The following is a 16,917-nucleotide window of genomic DNA, read 5'->3' on the forward strand; positions in this document are numbered from 1 at the left end:
TTACTTCATTTATTCAACTGAGTAGAACCATGTGTCAAATACTCTGCTAAGTTTAAATAATGAAGACCCAGTCTCTGCTGTCAAGTGCTAATCCTCTTCCTTTCACCCAATTTTAAACAATATGGATTAGCTGAATATGAATTCAGTTATGGATGTGGAAGATGTGGATGAGCTGAAGATAACCTGGGCTACTTTCAGATGAGATGGGGTGTAACACAGATAGGCCCCAAAACACATGCTGAGGAAACATGCAAAGACAGTCATTACATACACAAAATATGGGAAAAAATGCTGATATTCCATCAGTTTTACAGTATACTGTCCAAAGGTCATTGCTGAAGTACAAGATAATTAGACATTAAGTGTGTGCATATATTTGTGTGTAAAGAGTTTTGCCTGTGCTTAATACTCCCACTTACCAAAATAAGCTACTTTCCATTACCTGCTTTACAGATAAATGAATAAAAATTTATATGGATGATTAAAATACAGTAGGTAACAGGGCAAAAATCAGTTTCTTTTGGCTTCTTACCTAACTTTGGTTCTCACATTGATTCACACATAATGGTCTACCTTCCATAATAGGTAGAGATCAGAGATGAAGAAAGAAAATTGTTCAACCTAACTTCCATGGATACTGAAGACAGGAAATATGAAAAAATTTTGGTGCCAAATCTGCCAAATTTGGGAGGTGCAAATCCACCTAAAATGAATTTTAGATCTCAATGTAAAAAGCAAAGCAATAAAGGATTAAGAAGACAACTCAAAAGACTGTCTACATTACCTTAAAGTAGGCAAAGATGACTTAAAAAGACAAAAAGTCCATAAAGGGATTAGTGTAAGTAAGGTAGGTTGGGAGATCCCCACTGCACCAAATCTAGCTCCTACTTTTGTTAAACACAATGTTAGAGCGAGAAAGAACTTCACCCTAATAAATGATGAAGCCCCACAGAAGCTCCATCACCTTTCATAAATGAGGTAACTGATTTTTTACATGTATATTAATCTAGGAAAAATATTAAATACTTGTACTGAGCTATGATATATGCTGAGTAAGAAAACAATTTTTGAGACCTCAAGAAAATAGAAGATGTATATGTTACAGAGAAAGATTAAAATACTTATATTGCCCTAGGAAATCTGCCCCCTAATTAAAGAAACAGTCTTCCTTAAAGGTACCTTCAAGGACAAGGGAATAAATTCAGTTTCCTGTGTAGTTCTGAAGAAGAAAACCAAAGCTGAATGACTTCTATTGCCAAGTATAAGAACTCATTACACAGCACAGTCATTAATAGTGTTTACTACTGACACAAAGATGTACAAAATAGATCAACAGATCAGAATAACAAGTCCAGAAACAAATTCATCATCATCATCATACACACACACACACACACACACACACACACACACACACATTTTTTTAATTTACTTTCACTTTATTTGTGGAAAAAGTGATATTGCATTGCCTTGGATAATATGAATTAATTAGGCATTCATATAGAAAAATTAAAACTAGAACTCTCCTTCATACTATACAATCCATCTAAAATGGATTTTAAATCTCAGTCTAAAAAGCAAAGCAATAAAAAATTAAGAAGAAAACTCAAAATACTATCTGCATTACCTTAAAGTAGGTGGAGATGACTTAAAAAGACAAACAGTACTAATTACAAGAGAGGGAAAATGATAAAGTATATTGTCTTACAATTAAGAACTTTATTTCCACTGGAAGAGCCATTAAGAAAATAAAAAGTAAGCCACAAACTGGGGAATAAATTTTCAATGCTTTTACTCAACAGAGATCCAAACCCTTAATGTACAAAGAACTCCTAAAAAACAGCGAGAGATCAGAAAGCCCAATAGCAAAAAAGGCACAAAGTTAAAACAAACAACACTGTGATACCACTTTCTAGCCTCCATAATTGCTAAAATAAAAAGACTATTTAATTTCAAGTGTTGTAAAGGATGTGGAGTAACTAGAACTCTCAAAGACAGGTAGAAGGACTGTAAATTGGTACATCCTTGAAAATTTTTTGGGAATATCTGTGTACTAAAACTGACCATATACATACCTTCTGACTTAGCAATTTCAAATCCTAGATTCATATTTCAAAAAAACACATGCTTATGTTCACGAAAACACAGGTATAGAAAGGTTCGTATTTGTGTTATTTGTAATTGCCAAAACACCCCAATTTATATTAACAATAGGATATGTAAATAAACTGTTAGTATATTCATAAAATGGAATGTTATACAACTGTATTATGCAATACAGTAGCCACTAGTCAAATGTGAATTTAAATGTAAATTAAGTTAAATAAAAATTCTTTTCCTCACACAAGCAATTCTCCATGAACTCAGTAGCTACTTGTGGCTACTGGCTACTATATTAGGCAGTACAGATAGAAGATATCCTCAAATCCAGAGAAAGTTCTACTAGGTCATTACTATTGTAAAGAAGTGAAAATACATAGATTATAAGTAATAACATGGATGAATTCCACAAACATAATGTTGATTGCAATAAACCAGATACAAAGTAATATCTACCATATGCTTCCATTCATACCAAGCTCAATCACTAACAAAACTAAATGTTATTAGGAGGCAGGATTGTGTAACCCTTTGGAGCCTGAATTATTGGCCAGAATGCAGCATGAAGAGCCTTATGAGGTTTCAGTCAAGCTGATCCAGATCAAGAGATAAGGATGCAAATTTTTCACAAAGGAAAATTTACAAAGGACTTGTACACTTCTCTGGATGTAAGTTGTACTTCAATAAAAATACAAAAATCCTGCTCAGTTTTTGTTTCAGTCTTCCTCTTATGACAATGAACTCAGCTATTCATCTTAGATAAGTATATGGTATGCCTTGGGATTATGGATTAATTTCAGTCAAGAAAAAGGGATTTAGGGCTGGGGATATAGCTCAGTTGGTAGAGTGCTTGCCTTGCAAGCACAAGGCCCTGGGTTCAATCCCCAGCACCACAAAAAAAAAGTGGGGGGGGATTTTAAGAATCTCATATTCGTCTTCTATTTTTATATGACTGTCATTGTTATAAAACAAATTAAGAACTGCAATGGAACAAGAACAGAATGAGAAGAAGAAAATGTGTCTAGGATATATGTGAAAGACATTAAATGAGAAAAGAAAGGAGAGAAAGGGTTTCAAAACCTGATATATTAAAAAAAAAAAAAAAAAAAAAAAAAAAAAAACCTGATATATTTACTGGAGACTCAATGACAATTAAATTCCCAAGAGGAGTCTGGAGAGATAGTAAAGTGGTCAACCAAGCTCAGAAAAAGATGGATGACTCATCATCAAGTTGGCCAGGAAGTGCCTTTAGAATTTAAAAAAAAAAAAAGAAAGAAAATATATCCTTTATAAGCTATTAAAAAAGAAAAATCTCAAAAATTTGTGGAAGCAAAAGTAGCAGGCTATCTATAGTACACAGCAGCCAGAAATGCAATTAAAATCACTGTCACTAGCATCCCTACAAAGGCTGTATCTTTTTTTGAACTCTGAAAACATACATATACACATACAGACATAAATACTGAAATCACTTATGGGATTTAAAAGTAAAGAAAGAAAATTCCTCCAGTGGGCTACAGATCACTGTCAAAACAAATCTGTTATTTATTGTCTGATTGTCTTTTTTTTTTTTAATATTCTAGAATGAACAAAGTTCTAGAAAGGTAAAAGTTTCAAACGATAGATAACACAATAATTTAACTGCAGCTTCATCTGTTTGTTCAAAATATGGAGGAAAAATAGAATTGGAAAGGATTTCAGAGGTTGTAGAGTTCGCTCCTCGCTTCAGTTTAGTCAAATTACTTTTAAATTTTTCACATGTTAAAAATATATTCTATTTTTGAACACATCAGATACGGAGATTTCTCTACCTTCCTTAGTATTCCATTTTAATGACTATCACTCTAAGGAAACTTTTTCTGATATAATTCCTAAGTGTGGTCTTATTATTTAAGTTACATTCTGTTGATTTTATTCTTAACCAAGATGGGAAGTTAATAGTGTTTGTAGTCTCCATTATGACAATTCATCTTATTATAACTCCCAAACTTCTAAAACCATCTACAAGGTATCTTCACATTCATTATCTATCTAACACTTGAAACAACCCTATGATATTTTTGCCCCTTTCTACAAATGGGAAAATTCAGATTGAGAGAGTAAAAAAACTTAGGGAAGAAATGTGACAAGCCCAAGGTTACCCATTCAGTGCTTGGGTTTAAACGCAACTTTATACTTCTTATATAACTGTTACTAAGTCACTACTCCCCTGAATAAGACATTATATTTTAGGACAGGCTTCTATAGAGAATAAAGAATTCATGTGTCATTTTTCTGCTGCTATAAATTTGCCTTTTTTTTTTTTTGCAGTGCAGGTCTGTGATTTGTGCCAGCTATATTCCCCTCATTCTACTAACTGTACCCAGATTTCCCCCTGGGTCTGTCAATCATATTACTTAGCTTTCACCTGTCCAAAGAGCTAGCACAGAATTCAGGCTGGACAACACAAGTACTTTTTCCCAGGAATTTGAATCCTAAGTGACAGAAGACTGAAACTGGTCAGAGTTCATCACATCTCACAGATGAGCTCCCCAGGCACTCTGATTTTAGATGTCTAGTCCTCCTGCTTTTCCTCCGTTACCCTCATGAGCTCATATTACCATAAATTATTTTTCTATTTAAGTTAGGTAGTGTTGGCTTTTGGCTGCATGCAAACAGAGAATTTTCCTAATACAACTATTAAGATGAAAAGATAAAAATATATATCTATTAATTTTGCCTTTATTGTGGGCTTTAATTAGACAAGTGAGAAATATCAAAATGAAATTAGCCTCTTGGCATTTTGTAACCTATGAAAATTCTTTCATGTTGGAAAAAAAAAGAAATTTCTTATTAAATTGATCAAAGATAGGAATCAGTTGGTATGTTCTTCAAAATTGTACTGATTTGCTTTTTTGTTATTGTTGGAAAAATGAAAAATGGCTTCTGAAATCTGCAATTTTTCAAGAAGTAGAGAAAATTCAGAAAGCACAAGGTACTCTCCTGGGACAAGTCCTTCCCTAGAATTGCTCAGGGAGGACAGGAGGTTCAGTACCACTGGTCCTCTGAACATCCCTCTACCCCAAGAGGAAGGCAAACAGGTGTCAGCACTCAAAACTGCTGGCAAGTTAGTCAAAAGTAGCTGCAGTCAAGTTGCTAAATGATCCCAGGTGGTCAGAACTTCCAAGTCTAAAAGGAGAAACTACAGGTTGATTATCCTTTATCCAAAATGGCTGGGATCAGAAATGTTTTGGATTTGGGATTTTGGAATGTTTGCTATATATAATGAGGTATCTTGGGGATAGGACCCAAGTTCAAAAACAAATTTCATTTATGCTTCATATATACATGATACACATAAGATAATGATAATTTAATATAATATTTTGAATAATTTTTTTCACAAAATGAAGATTCATGTTGTGGAATTTTCCATGTGCAGTGTTATGCTGGTTCATAAAGTTTCAGATTTTGGAGCATTTCAGATTTTGGATTTTCAAATTAGGGATACTTGACCTGTAGAACAAAAGATGAAATTTTCTGCTCAACGTTAGCAGGAGGCTAAATTCTCAATAGTTCAACAAATAAAGAAGCATTGTTTTTTGTTTTTTGTTTTTTTCTGAGAACTGGCAAAGACCTATCAATACTTTGACACTGTCATAAATAATAATCTGATTTCACTGTTCACAGAAATTATTTAAGTCACTTCCAAAGGGATGCCAGGATCCACTATCTGGAATAATCTACTCAAAGAACAAAAGCTCCTACAACGTCTCCTGCATACTATGCGGCAGACAATTATAAAACAAGACTGCTTGCTTACTATAAGGTCATTTGCATTCTGAGAAAATAAGGCAGGCACATATGAAATAATTAACAGCAGGCAATGCAGGAAGAATACCAATGGCCAGGTATAGACAAATACTTAATTGTAGTTCAAAACTCTGTGAGTTACTTCCCCATGCTGTAATTCAAGGCAGTTCCTTAGCCATATTAACACAGAGGTAGTATTTCTTGTCCTTTTTATTAAGAACTGGATTCAAAACTAAAGCAAAAAATAACCAGAAGAGCATGTCTGCTATAGGAGGCTATAAAGTAACACTGGAAGCTAGGATAGGAAGCTATAAAGTACCATTGATGGATGGATTCATCCTTTTGGACAGGAAGAAATGAGGAGTAATCTCATGGTCAAATGCCTTCTACCAGATGTATTTTGGGATTGACCAAGTGGCAAACATTCAATCCCTTCTATCATTAGCCATGAATGGTTGCATTCAGAGAAAAGGCAAACTAATATTTAGGAATAAATAAAACCTTGCTCACAGTATGTTCAGAAGTCCTAAAACATAAGCATTCACTCACTTGAGCACAGTCCAAGCAGCTCACCTATGAACATAACTTATTCGGTAAAGAAAGTCCAAGAACAGTATAATGGATACACATTAGGGGGAAAATTAATTTTGATTTTGGTAAAAGTTTGCCACTTATTGCAAATATAAGCTTCCTTCCTGAGTTTGCAATCCCTAGAACCAAGTGAGGTTTACAAAATGGCATGCATTCTATACCACTTGGTATAGAGATTATGATCTGGATTCCTCTTGACCACAGTCACCTTCCCCCAGTCAACCAGCAAGACTCCCAATTATACTTGTGCGAGTCCAAAAAAATTCCAGTATTCTCTGCAGCATTCCCAAAGCTAAAAGTAATTTCACAAACAAGATAGAAATGACATGAGATTTACTCTTAAGGAGCTTAAAATCTAGTCAGGAAAAATAAGATCAACAGCCAAGTCATGATAATTAATACAAGCTGAAGAGCTACTCAAAATATTCCACTACGGGCTATGCTAAAGAGAGGTGAGATTTCTCAACATTGTGAGGTTGAGGGAAGTATAAAAGAACTCCTAGAGGAAGCAGCAGCTGCACTGAGCAGGAAGGAGAAGACATTTCCTTAATAAAGCATTAGCAAAGGCAAGGATGGTCAGACTTGAGGAAGTTAATGAATGAAGCAAAGAGAGAGTGATGCTTTAGAATACATACCTGATGCAGACAAAAATGGGACAATGGTAGAAGTAGTTTATATTATGAATTAAAAGGAATTAGACATGTAAGGAATCTGAAGGTCACTGCACACTGATGCCACAATATTAGACACTGTTAAGTGACCAAGAGACATGGGAAGATTGCACAGGATAATTATGTTATCTGAAAAAATTCCTATTATAACTTTTTATGGTGTCAATTTATAAGTGAACAATATTCAACAGAGTAAAGTCTACTTAATTAGGATTGGCACAAAAAGCTCAAATAACACATGGCAGGAAATACTCTTCCTTGTGTTATATGAACAGGGCATAAATTTCACCCTATCTTCTACATGACCAAGTAATAAATAATCTTCCTATAAACTCTAATATCAGAGCAAGACCCTAAAAGATTCTTTTCAAGCATCTAAAAAAGAAGATTTGTTGGTAAAACTTTGGTCAAGTTTATTAAATTTTAACATGTAAACCAGCAAGAGTGTGTGTGCGTGTGTGTGTGTGTGTGTGTGTGTGTGTGTGTGTAAATAATATACATAACACTCACGGCAACTCGGCCAGAATTCATCATATTATCAACTGACTATTGAGACTGGGAAAGTCACTAGCCTTAAAAAAGAGAGAGAAGAAAAAAGAAAAATTCCTCCAACAGAATTTTCTCACAACCACAAGGAAATAAGCATGCCACTTATTCCAGATTCTACACTGAGGTTTCTAAGGGGCTTACTGTCATTCAGTACCCTGTTCCTGGTCTCATAAAGCTGCCCAGCTCTTTTCACATCTCAGAGTAGAAGCAGGGAGGATTACCTGTGGAGGATTTCTCTGTTACTTGTGGAGACTCTTACTACCAAAGTATCACTTAGATAAGAAACTGCCAGTGAATTTCAAGAAAACATTTGAGAAAAAGAAATATCTGATTTTAAGATCACCTGATTTAGAAGTCTTTGGATTATAACAGAGATGAAGGTACATAGAATTGCCTTGTTTTACCTCCAGACTCATTTTTGTAAGTTCAACCTCAGTTTATCAGTTACATTGGGCATGCCAACGTCTTGCTTGATCATGGAAAAATGGAAATACCTTTATGGGTTTACCAAGAGTACTAAGAGAATGAAAGTTCTTATTTAAGACTCAAAAAGAAGTATGGTACAAATGCAATGTTTTGTCAACAAATAGTGAGGCTTTCTATAAGATCTGCACCTATAAGCTCTAAGCAAAAATAGCACCCATGGAAGATGTATACCATAAGGGGATGTACTGACTAACAGGAAGGGAAGAAAGCAGACTATAAAGACATTTTCCACAAATTCCAAATAGATTTTCCTTTCTTCAGGCTGGGGGCCTCTGTGTGTGCTGTCACAGCCTGGTGGAGTGCCAGTCCCTGCCTAGGAGCTTTCGACAGGGCAACTTCAGTAAAAACTCCAACATGGAGCACCCTCAGATACACCAACCTTCTTTAATATGTAATCTCTATGATAGTTAGAGGGTAAGCAATTACAGCTTATTTGTTTTCACGAAGTGGGGGCAGTTTTCTATTTCAATTAAAAATGTTAGACACTGAAGCGGTTGACTGTTTACTAAAAAGCTAAAAATTTAAATCACTTTATTTCTTTTCATCCTTTCTCAAGAAATTTTATAAGTTTCCATTACTTTAACACAATTGCAGGGAAACATGTTGGAAAGGTATTGGAAGTGACAGATGGGCTCATGTTGAAATAAAATGAAGCCTGTGGCACTACTGAAAGGAAGTCACGAAATTCAAAATTAAACCAGACAGAATGGTCTTCGGCTTGTTTTGTTCTTTTTTCAAGGAAGCACAAACAGTGGGAGGTTGAAGCAAGGCCACCAACTCTTTGAATTCCCACACTTCGACCATTCTGTATGATTCAACTGTCTCCTTAATGCAATGTGCTCCCCTGAATTTTAAACCTCTATATTTATTATCAAACATCCAAACACCAGTCTTTCACTGGCATCACTAAAACCGTTTTTTATAGTATGACTTTAAAAGATTTTTTTTTAAAAGACATTTACAAACAACTCATCACCCATCAAATGTCTCAGGATGAGATGAAACATGTACATTTCAAAAACCCACTGTGCATTCGAGACATGTGAAGAGATCACTCTCACTGCTGCATTTCTGTGGACCACATTGCAACAGTTCCACTGAGGAGTTCCACCTACCTTGTTGTGCTCATACTTGTATGGGATCTTGAGTGTGTCCATAGCTCTGATCATGGCCTGCATGGCTGTGAAGATGTTCTGATACACCAGTTTGGTGAAGCCCCTTTTGTCTTCATCGGAGTACCCTGACCCATGGATGATTCTCATTTGCTTGATAAACGTACTCTTGCCACTCTCTCCTGTTCCTGAAATATAGACAACAGTAGCACATTAGACCACAACACTGTCTCAGTCTCCCTATAACTGAACTAGACACAGTGGCTTGGATATGATATCCCTGAAACACTTGCTAAGAGGAACATCTCACTACAAGTGATAGTACCACTCACAGTGAACTCTTAGTAAAACTGGACAAATCAGAGTCCACTGCAAAGGCAGATGAGCTCAAAAGAGAATAAACAAAATGAAAACCTGCTGCCTCTCTGGAAACCATTATCATGGAATTTTGATAGTGATGTGTAACCATGTATCTTGTAAGAAACTATGACAACAGCATCTTTTAAACATAATAAAAACTTGATAAAGCTCTTTTCCCTGGAGAATATTTGAAATGCTTCCAGGATTCTGGGTTGCTTAGTCAGGATTTGGATATGGAAATGACAATACACTTGTACGAGTGCTATTCAGAGAGAGAAGCGGGAAAGGGCCTGAAATTTCTAGGCTTTTTCTCTAATGTTGAAATGGGATATAAGGAGAACACAATATCCTGGAAAGAACAGGGGTCATGTTTCTAGACAACCAAGTATTCACAGTATTTATTTATATTTCTTTTCTGTTACCAAAAGCCTGAAGGTAATCCCTAACAGAGCCATATTAGAAGAAACAAGGATGAGAAGAGGAAATCATTTCTCTGAGTGCCAATATACTTATTCTACAAAGAATCTAAAACTATCGGTCTAAAAACTTTATTCTTTAAAAACAAGTGGCATTTTTTTCAAACTCCTTTCTCAGTTCCTATTCTCATTCCATTTCAAATTGTCTTGAGATTTCCAAAACAATAAATGTCTTTGCCTTCTCCAAACAATGTGAAGAAAATAAAAATGCCCATTTGGATATATTTACAAATACAGAAGAAGAGAATGAAACACAGGATAACCTTATGACCAAGGGCCTTAGTGCTTTTGCCTCCCTACTAGGTTGGGAAACAATAGACAGGAAGGAAAAGCAGGGAAGGAAGGGAAGGGAGGAAAGGAGAATCAGAAACTAGGAATACAACATCTGTCCTAATTTCTTTTTATTTTTCTGATGGTTGCACTTCATTACTATCTTTATAAACAATCATAAAAATTCAAATAAGTATTACTGTTTTCATCAAAGCACTCTTAAATAACTGCAGATGTCTTGGTGAGCACCAAACCCTCAGATGGTTACACTGAAGGATGATTTCTACCAGTGTCCTCCAGGAGATTCCTTGATAACTTCCCTATGACTTAATAAGGTTACACGGAATTTCTTGAAATATAAATTTAACACTGCAATGTGAATGCTATCTGTCATGGTTTTTTGAGATGGACCTTGCTATGTTGCCCAAACTCCTGAGCTGGAGTGATCCTCCTGACTCAGCCTCCAGAGTACTGGGATTACAGGTACATACTACTAGGACCAGCTTAGCTTATTTTAATAGGATTAGTCTATAAAGAGTAAAAAAACGAATATTTTATAATCCCAGCCATGAATACTGGAATATCACATAAAGTATCTGAAAAGTAGAATCTCTAGTAAAAAGAGAGCTACAAATGATTTCTTATTAATCAACAACTTAAAGAAAAAAACCAGTATCTTTACTCTTCTAAGCAATTAAAAGTATGTAATAAAAAAATTCTAATTGTTCCTTCATTATCACTATCCCAGAGCCAAAGGTTTGATCTGAGGGATCAACTGTAGACATGATCATCAAACCAGAATTTCTGTCAGTTCTTTCCACAACAAAAACAGAAGAGATCTTAATTTGTTAAGTTAATAGTATGAAAAGAAAAAGAAAAAGAACCAGGTAGTAGGACCTTGTTTCTCCTGGGACCACTTGAGGGATTTTTATATACTCACCCCTAAATAAAAATAAAAAATCAAAAACAAGTAGTAGGTGAAGTATAAACTACACTGGCTGATACCTCATTTAAACCATGTCAGGCAATGCTTAACATCTTTTGGACCTAGTTATCAAGTTGCTGGGTGCATATGACAAAATGCAGACTCCAAGGAGGGGCAGAACACAGGACCAATGAATAACTGGGAAGAATTAAGAGGGGGGAAAATAATTTAAACAAATCAACTCTAAGGAAAGATATTTTACTGTTATTAGAAACACCCAAGGTTCTTTTCTCTACCTTCTTTTTTTGCAAACTGCCATAGGAGACTGTTTTTTTTTTGTGCTTTTTTGTTTGTTTGTTTGTTTTTTTGCGGTGCTGGGGAATTGAACCCAGGGCCTTGTGCTTGCGAAGCAAACACTCTACCAACTGAGCTATATCCCCAGGCGAAGATTGGGGTTTTAACTATAGGTTTCAACAACAGCTCTCTTGTCCTTTGCCTTTTGCTTGGTTATAAGAAGAGGTCAACATGGCAAAGTACCTGGGCTATCTGACAGTATAAGACCCCCAGAAAAGGCATTGCCCACAAACTGCCCAGGCAAGTCCAAGCTAACCCACAGAATAGTGAGATGCATAGTGGTTGTTCAGACCCTAAATTTTGTTATTATGAATGGGGCAAAATTGTTGAGAATTAAAGTAGGAAATTTTCTAAGTGTTGGGAGGCACTTGGCTCATAGGTATTTGTGGAATAAAAAAGAACGGGCACTATATTTGTGGAATGAAAAAGATCAGGGACCCACACAGATGGATGGAGATAGAAATTGTGTCATGGAGCTTCCAGGTACCTTAACACATGGGGGTTCCTGCAGGGTGGTACACCAGGAGACCACGTGGAGGCTCCTTGTTCCTTCCCTCATACCTTGCTTTATACAGCTCTTCACTGGGTATTCATTGTACTCCTTGGTAATATTCTTTATAATAATGAAGGAGGAAGTGGGGGAGAAGGAGGAAGAAGAAGAAGAAGATTCCAAGAGAGAGGAGAAAGAGGGATGGCATCCCTCCCATACTCCCTTCCCTCCCTGCAGGAGCACCACAGATGTGTCCCCTTCCAAAGACTACAGCTCCCAACAGGTGGCCTCTCTGAGTTCCTAACTGCTCCCTCTCCTTGCCTGACTCTTCCAGTCTTTACTCCCTATACCTGGTCCATACCCTTGTAAACAACTGCTTTATAAAACTCTAAGAAGTGTTCAGTCACCAAGTTAGAATGTGCCATTGCTTCCTGCTAAAACTCTGACTAGTACAAATACTGAAAAGAAAGCAGATTAATAAAATGAAGGACGGGGAATGGAGAGTACCTTCTTTCACTCCTCTTTCCTTCTCTCTATAAATCTTATTTATAAGGTACTCTCTAGTTCACAAAGTGCATTCTCTTCAATACCTCACTCTCATGACACTCTTCTGAATGCCAACTGTGATGAAGAAACAGGTGTCACCCAGTGAAAAAATGATAAAACCAAAACCAGAATCCAGGGCTGCTAGCTGTTCCCCCAAAGTATTAATAAATACAGTACTGATCAGCCAGAGCACATGCATCTGTGTGCATACATGCACGCATACACACACACACACACACACACACACACACACACACACACCTCCAATACCTACAGTGGCTCATGCCTTTTAAATATTCCCTCCCTTAAAAATGAAACAGAGGGCTGGGGTTGTGGTTCAGTGGTAGAGCACATGCCTAGCATGTGTGAGGCACTGAGTTCAATTCTCAGTACCACATATCAATAAACAAATAAAAAAAGGTCTATCAACATCTAAAGTACATATACATTTAAAAAATCTTTAAATAAAATGAAACAAATTTGTATTCAACTCTAGCAATTTGAAACACACTGACATTTTATCCTCTCAAAACTCTGTAAAACAGTTGTCTTTATCGTTTTTCTACAGAAAAGGTCCTGGACAGATGAGGCCATATGGCTAAGATGCGGCTAGGCAAGGTTGCACCAGGGCTTAAGTTAGCCTTTAGAAGTTCCATCCCAGTCTGACAGGATGTTCAGTCCCACAGCGGCTCCCAATCCAAGTAATTAATTTCTATCCACCATGTAAAAATGGGCTATACCCAACTTTGATCCACTCAACCTAATTTTAAAAGGTACTTCAATTAATGGAGACTCATTTTGAATCTTAGTACCACCTTCCAATGGAACAGCCATCCCTTCCAAGTAAATTTCACTCCCCAGCTTCATGCTCACACTTTGATATTATTACATAAATGCACCAAATTGAAAATGAAGGCAAAACTTCAGGTAAGAGAAAATCTGTGTAATGCAAAGCTACAGGGAGAATGATAAAAGTAGTAAATTAAAGCATTATTCTGTATCAAAATTAAGACCAAAAAAAGTACAGGAACTAAAACACTGAAAGCAACAAACTCAGTTTCTTTGTTCAGTGGAGTTCCATTGTGGAGATAAATTATTTGTAAGAAGTGTGTAAGACTAATTTCATATGGCTTTCCCCTGTTTTTAAAGAATTATACAATATTCTCAGTTTGAGATAGTAAATTATTTAAATAATCTGCTCACAGTATGAAAAAAGTGGAATCACTTAAAAAACACTGTTTTCAAATTACATAAAATGATGTTTTCTAAGGACACATGAAAAATATAAGATGGCTTATAATTTGTTTGCTTCTGAATGAAAGAATGCAGACTTTTCTACTAGCAGATTGCTCCTGAATTCAGTAATGGTTAATGTCTTTTCACAGTACAGGGCAATGAAAAGCACAAATAACTCTGAGCAATCTAAAATAAATACGACTCTGTTCCCAAGACCACTGGCAGAGTAAAATCTAGCACAGAGACCTGATATAAAATGTCCAAGCAAGGGGACAGGCTCTTATTTTTGCTAATTTGGATAAATCAAGTTATTTAATAATTTTAACAAGAAAAGCAACACACCTGAGGGTAAGTCCCACAAAAAACCCGCTCTCTCTTTCAAAGCTCTCCATAAATATAGCTTTTAAAAAATTGTCCCCAAAAAAGTTATTTGTACCTTCAGGCAAATGTTCTGCCATTTTTTATCCCAGCTCACCAAAATAGCCTAAAATGAGACTATTTAATTATCAAAACAAACATTAAGTATAAATTTAACATCCTACAGTGGAGTGCATTACTTTATAAGTTGTTAGAATATACTGCATTATTAGGTACACACACACTTCCATGATTCCACTTTGGGCTTTCTTTGCCACTATCTTTTCAACAAAACAGGATTTCCACATACAAGCGCTGCCACAGATTCATATTTACTCTACGTATCACATTGACATGAAGCATCTCTGTTAACAGTGATTATTTATTCCATTTGCAGGATATAATTGGCTGTTAGGTCTTTCAAAAAAAAAGGCTGTTTTCAGTCAGTCATACAGTATCAGTTTCTTCTTTTTCCTCTAGTGCTTAGAGATTGAACCCACCCTGAATGCTATCTTCTTAATGGTCATGAATCTGCATTTATTCTTGAAAGAAATCATGGACTCCCTGGTTTCTCACATTTAACTGGTTTCTTGAACTATTCTCTTACCAAAAGAGCTCCCAAGGACAATTCCACATATGTACAAGTGCTGCTCAAAATGTCACTACTACTGTCACTGCTCTGAAGAACTCTGGTACCTCATTTCCATACAAGGGCCCTGGAAAACAATCAGACACTAGGAACTCCAAGGGTTCACCTGGTTCGTGCTTTTCATACTACAACAGAGGAAGAAAACAGCTTAGCAGGGTCTTTCACAGGCTGAGGGAGGACCACACCACTTCCACTTTTTGTTTTAGTTCCGAGGAAAAAGAAGAAATGTCAAAACATAGTAACAAAACTGTGGTACTTAAAATTGAACAATGAATATATTCATTTCATCCTGCCAGGGTCTTTCATGACTGTATTTGGAGATGTTGTCAAACCATCAGAAGTCTACAATTGAAGCCCTTAATGAATATGGAGGCTCAGGCCAAATGCCCTGCCCTGCTCTCCAGATTGGCCAGCACCCCAGTAAAGAATGGATAAAAACAAAACCCAAGTCTCACGGAGCTGAATTATAATTCACAAGCAACTGTACCTCAGGTCTGCTGTTTTAGGCCAAGAGTGTGAAATATGGAATCTCGGCACCACCAAAGCTGAACTTGGGCTACTTCCATGTAATCTTGGACAAAGTAGAAACATATTTCAAAGACAAATTTCCTAACCTTGAGTACATAATTACCCCACACCTGCAGAGAATTAATACCACTGAGATAAAAGTAAATTAATAAAGGTCCAACGCAAACCATGTGTTTTCCACATTCCAAGCCATATCCACTTTAAAATACATATATTCTGCCTTCTGCACATTTTGCTCCACTTAAATAGTAAGTCTTCATTTGAAACTATGCAGTTCTGACACCAAAGTCACCAAACCTGTATTCTGAAGGAAAAGGTTGGGGGGCACTTAACCTTTTATCCCCAGCACAGTCTGGTAGAAGGTCCCAAATAGTTTTTAAAAATAAAAATACAGCAGAAAAATTAATGGAGCTTAGTATCACTGACTGTGAGCAGAAATTGAATGGACAGAGAAGCCAGAAGTAACCAGAACTATCAATAATGAATAAACCAGTTAAGTTGTCTTTAAGGAAAAGACAGGCAAAATTTTTGAAAGTATTGGAAGATCACATAGTCCTGGGTATCTCAAAGTGGTTAAATCCTCCTAGGAAAGTTACTTGATAGTCCTTCCAAGATTACTCAAAGGTGGAAGAGCTTTCTAAGTATCCCCATGGTAAACATTTGTGTACTAAAACCCAATTGAATTTGGCTGGAACAACTTTCTGAATGTACTAAAAACCATGAATTTGTACACTTTTAAATGGTTGACTATATGGTGTATGCTTTCTCTCTCTCTCTCTCTCTCTCTCTCTCTCTCTCTCTCTCTCTCTCTCTCTCTCCCCCTCCCTCCCTCCCTTCCTCCCTCTCCCTCCTTCCCTACTTTAACATAGTTTGGAGAAGAACAGAAAAGTGCACATGAAGTTTCATGCTAAAAACTCTAAGGAGGTTACTTTGAGCTGATTTGCTCGACCTTTCCCATATTTCCCACCAGGAGTACATGTTCACTCTCTTCTGTGTCTGGGTGTATTTCAGAGAAACAAAACTAAGAAGCCCTAAACTCACTGATTTTACAAAGGAAGGAAGTGACTCATTAAAGGGTTCTTCTGGTTGATAGTTAATTAGGAAGAAGACAGACCAGAACCATCAAGATCTCCTATCTGTTCAGTTTCCGATCTTGTATCCTCAAATACTAAACATTTTTCCTATTTATGAAAGTTCTAAGTATTTATTATAGAAAACTCTTCTAAATTTTAAACATTTGGAATATTTCTTTTCAGTCTCTTTTTCTGAGTAAATGAATTTTTTCTGATCTTGATTGGAAAAAAAACTGAAACAATATTATATTATTTTTCACTTATTATACTCATAATTATTCCATACTAATTATTCTTTAAAAATGGTTAATAATGATTGGAAGATTATCATAAGGAGGTGTTATGACTTAAC

The 16,917-nt window shown here is 36.1% G+C and overlaps 1 protein-coding gene across 1 annotated transcript in view; it reads right to left on the reverse strand.

Annotated features, from left to right (window-relative positions):
* Positions 1–16,917, reverse strand: part of Gnaq (G protein subunit alpha q) — a 281,187-nt gene that overhangs the window by 170,517 nt on the left and 93,753 nt on the right. Inside the window, exon 2 of the mRNA XM_047524218.1 lies at positions 9,305–9,489. Within this exon, the coding sequence (XP_047380174.1) occupies positions 9,305–9,489 (185 nt within the window). The remainder of the gene's footprint in view (positions 1–9,304; positions 9,490–16,917) is intronic.

Source organism: Sciurus carolinensis, chromosome 14 (genome assembly GCF_902686445.1).
Source record: "Sciurus carolinensis chromosome 14, mSciCar1.2, whole genome shotgun sequence".
Lineage (NCBI taxonomy): Eukaryota > Metazoa > Chordata > Mammalia > Rodentia > Sciuridae > Sciurus > Sciurus carolinensis.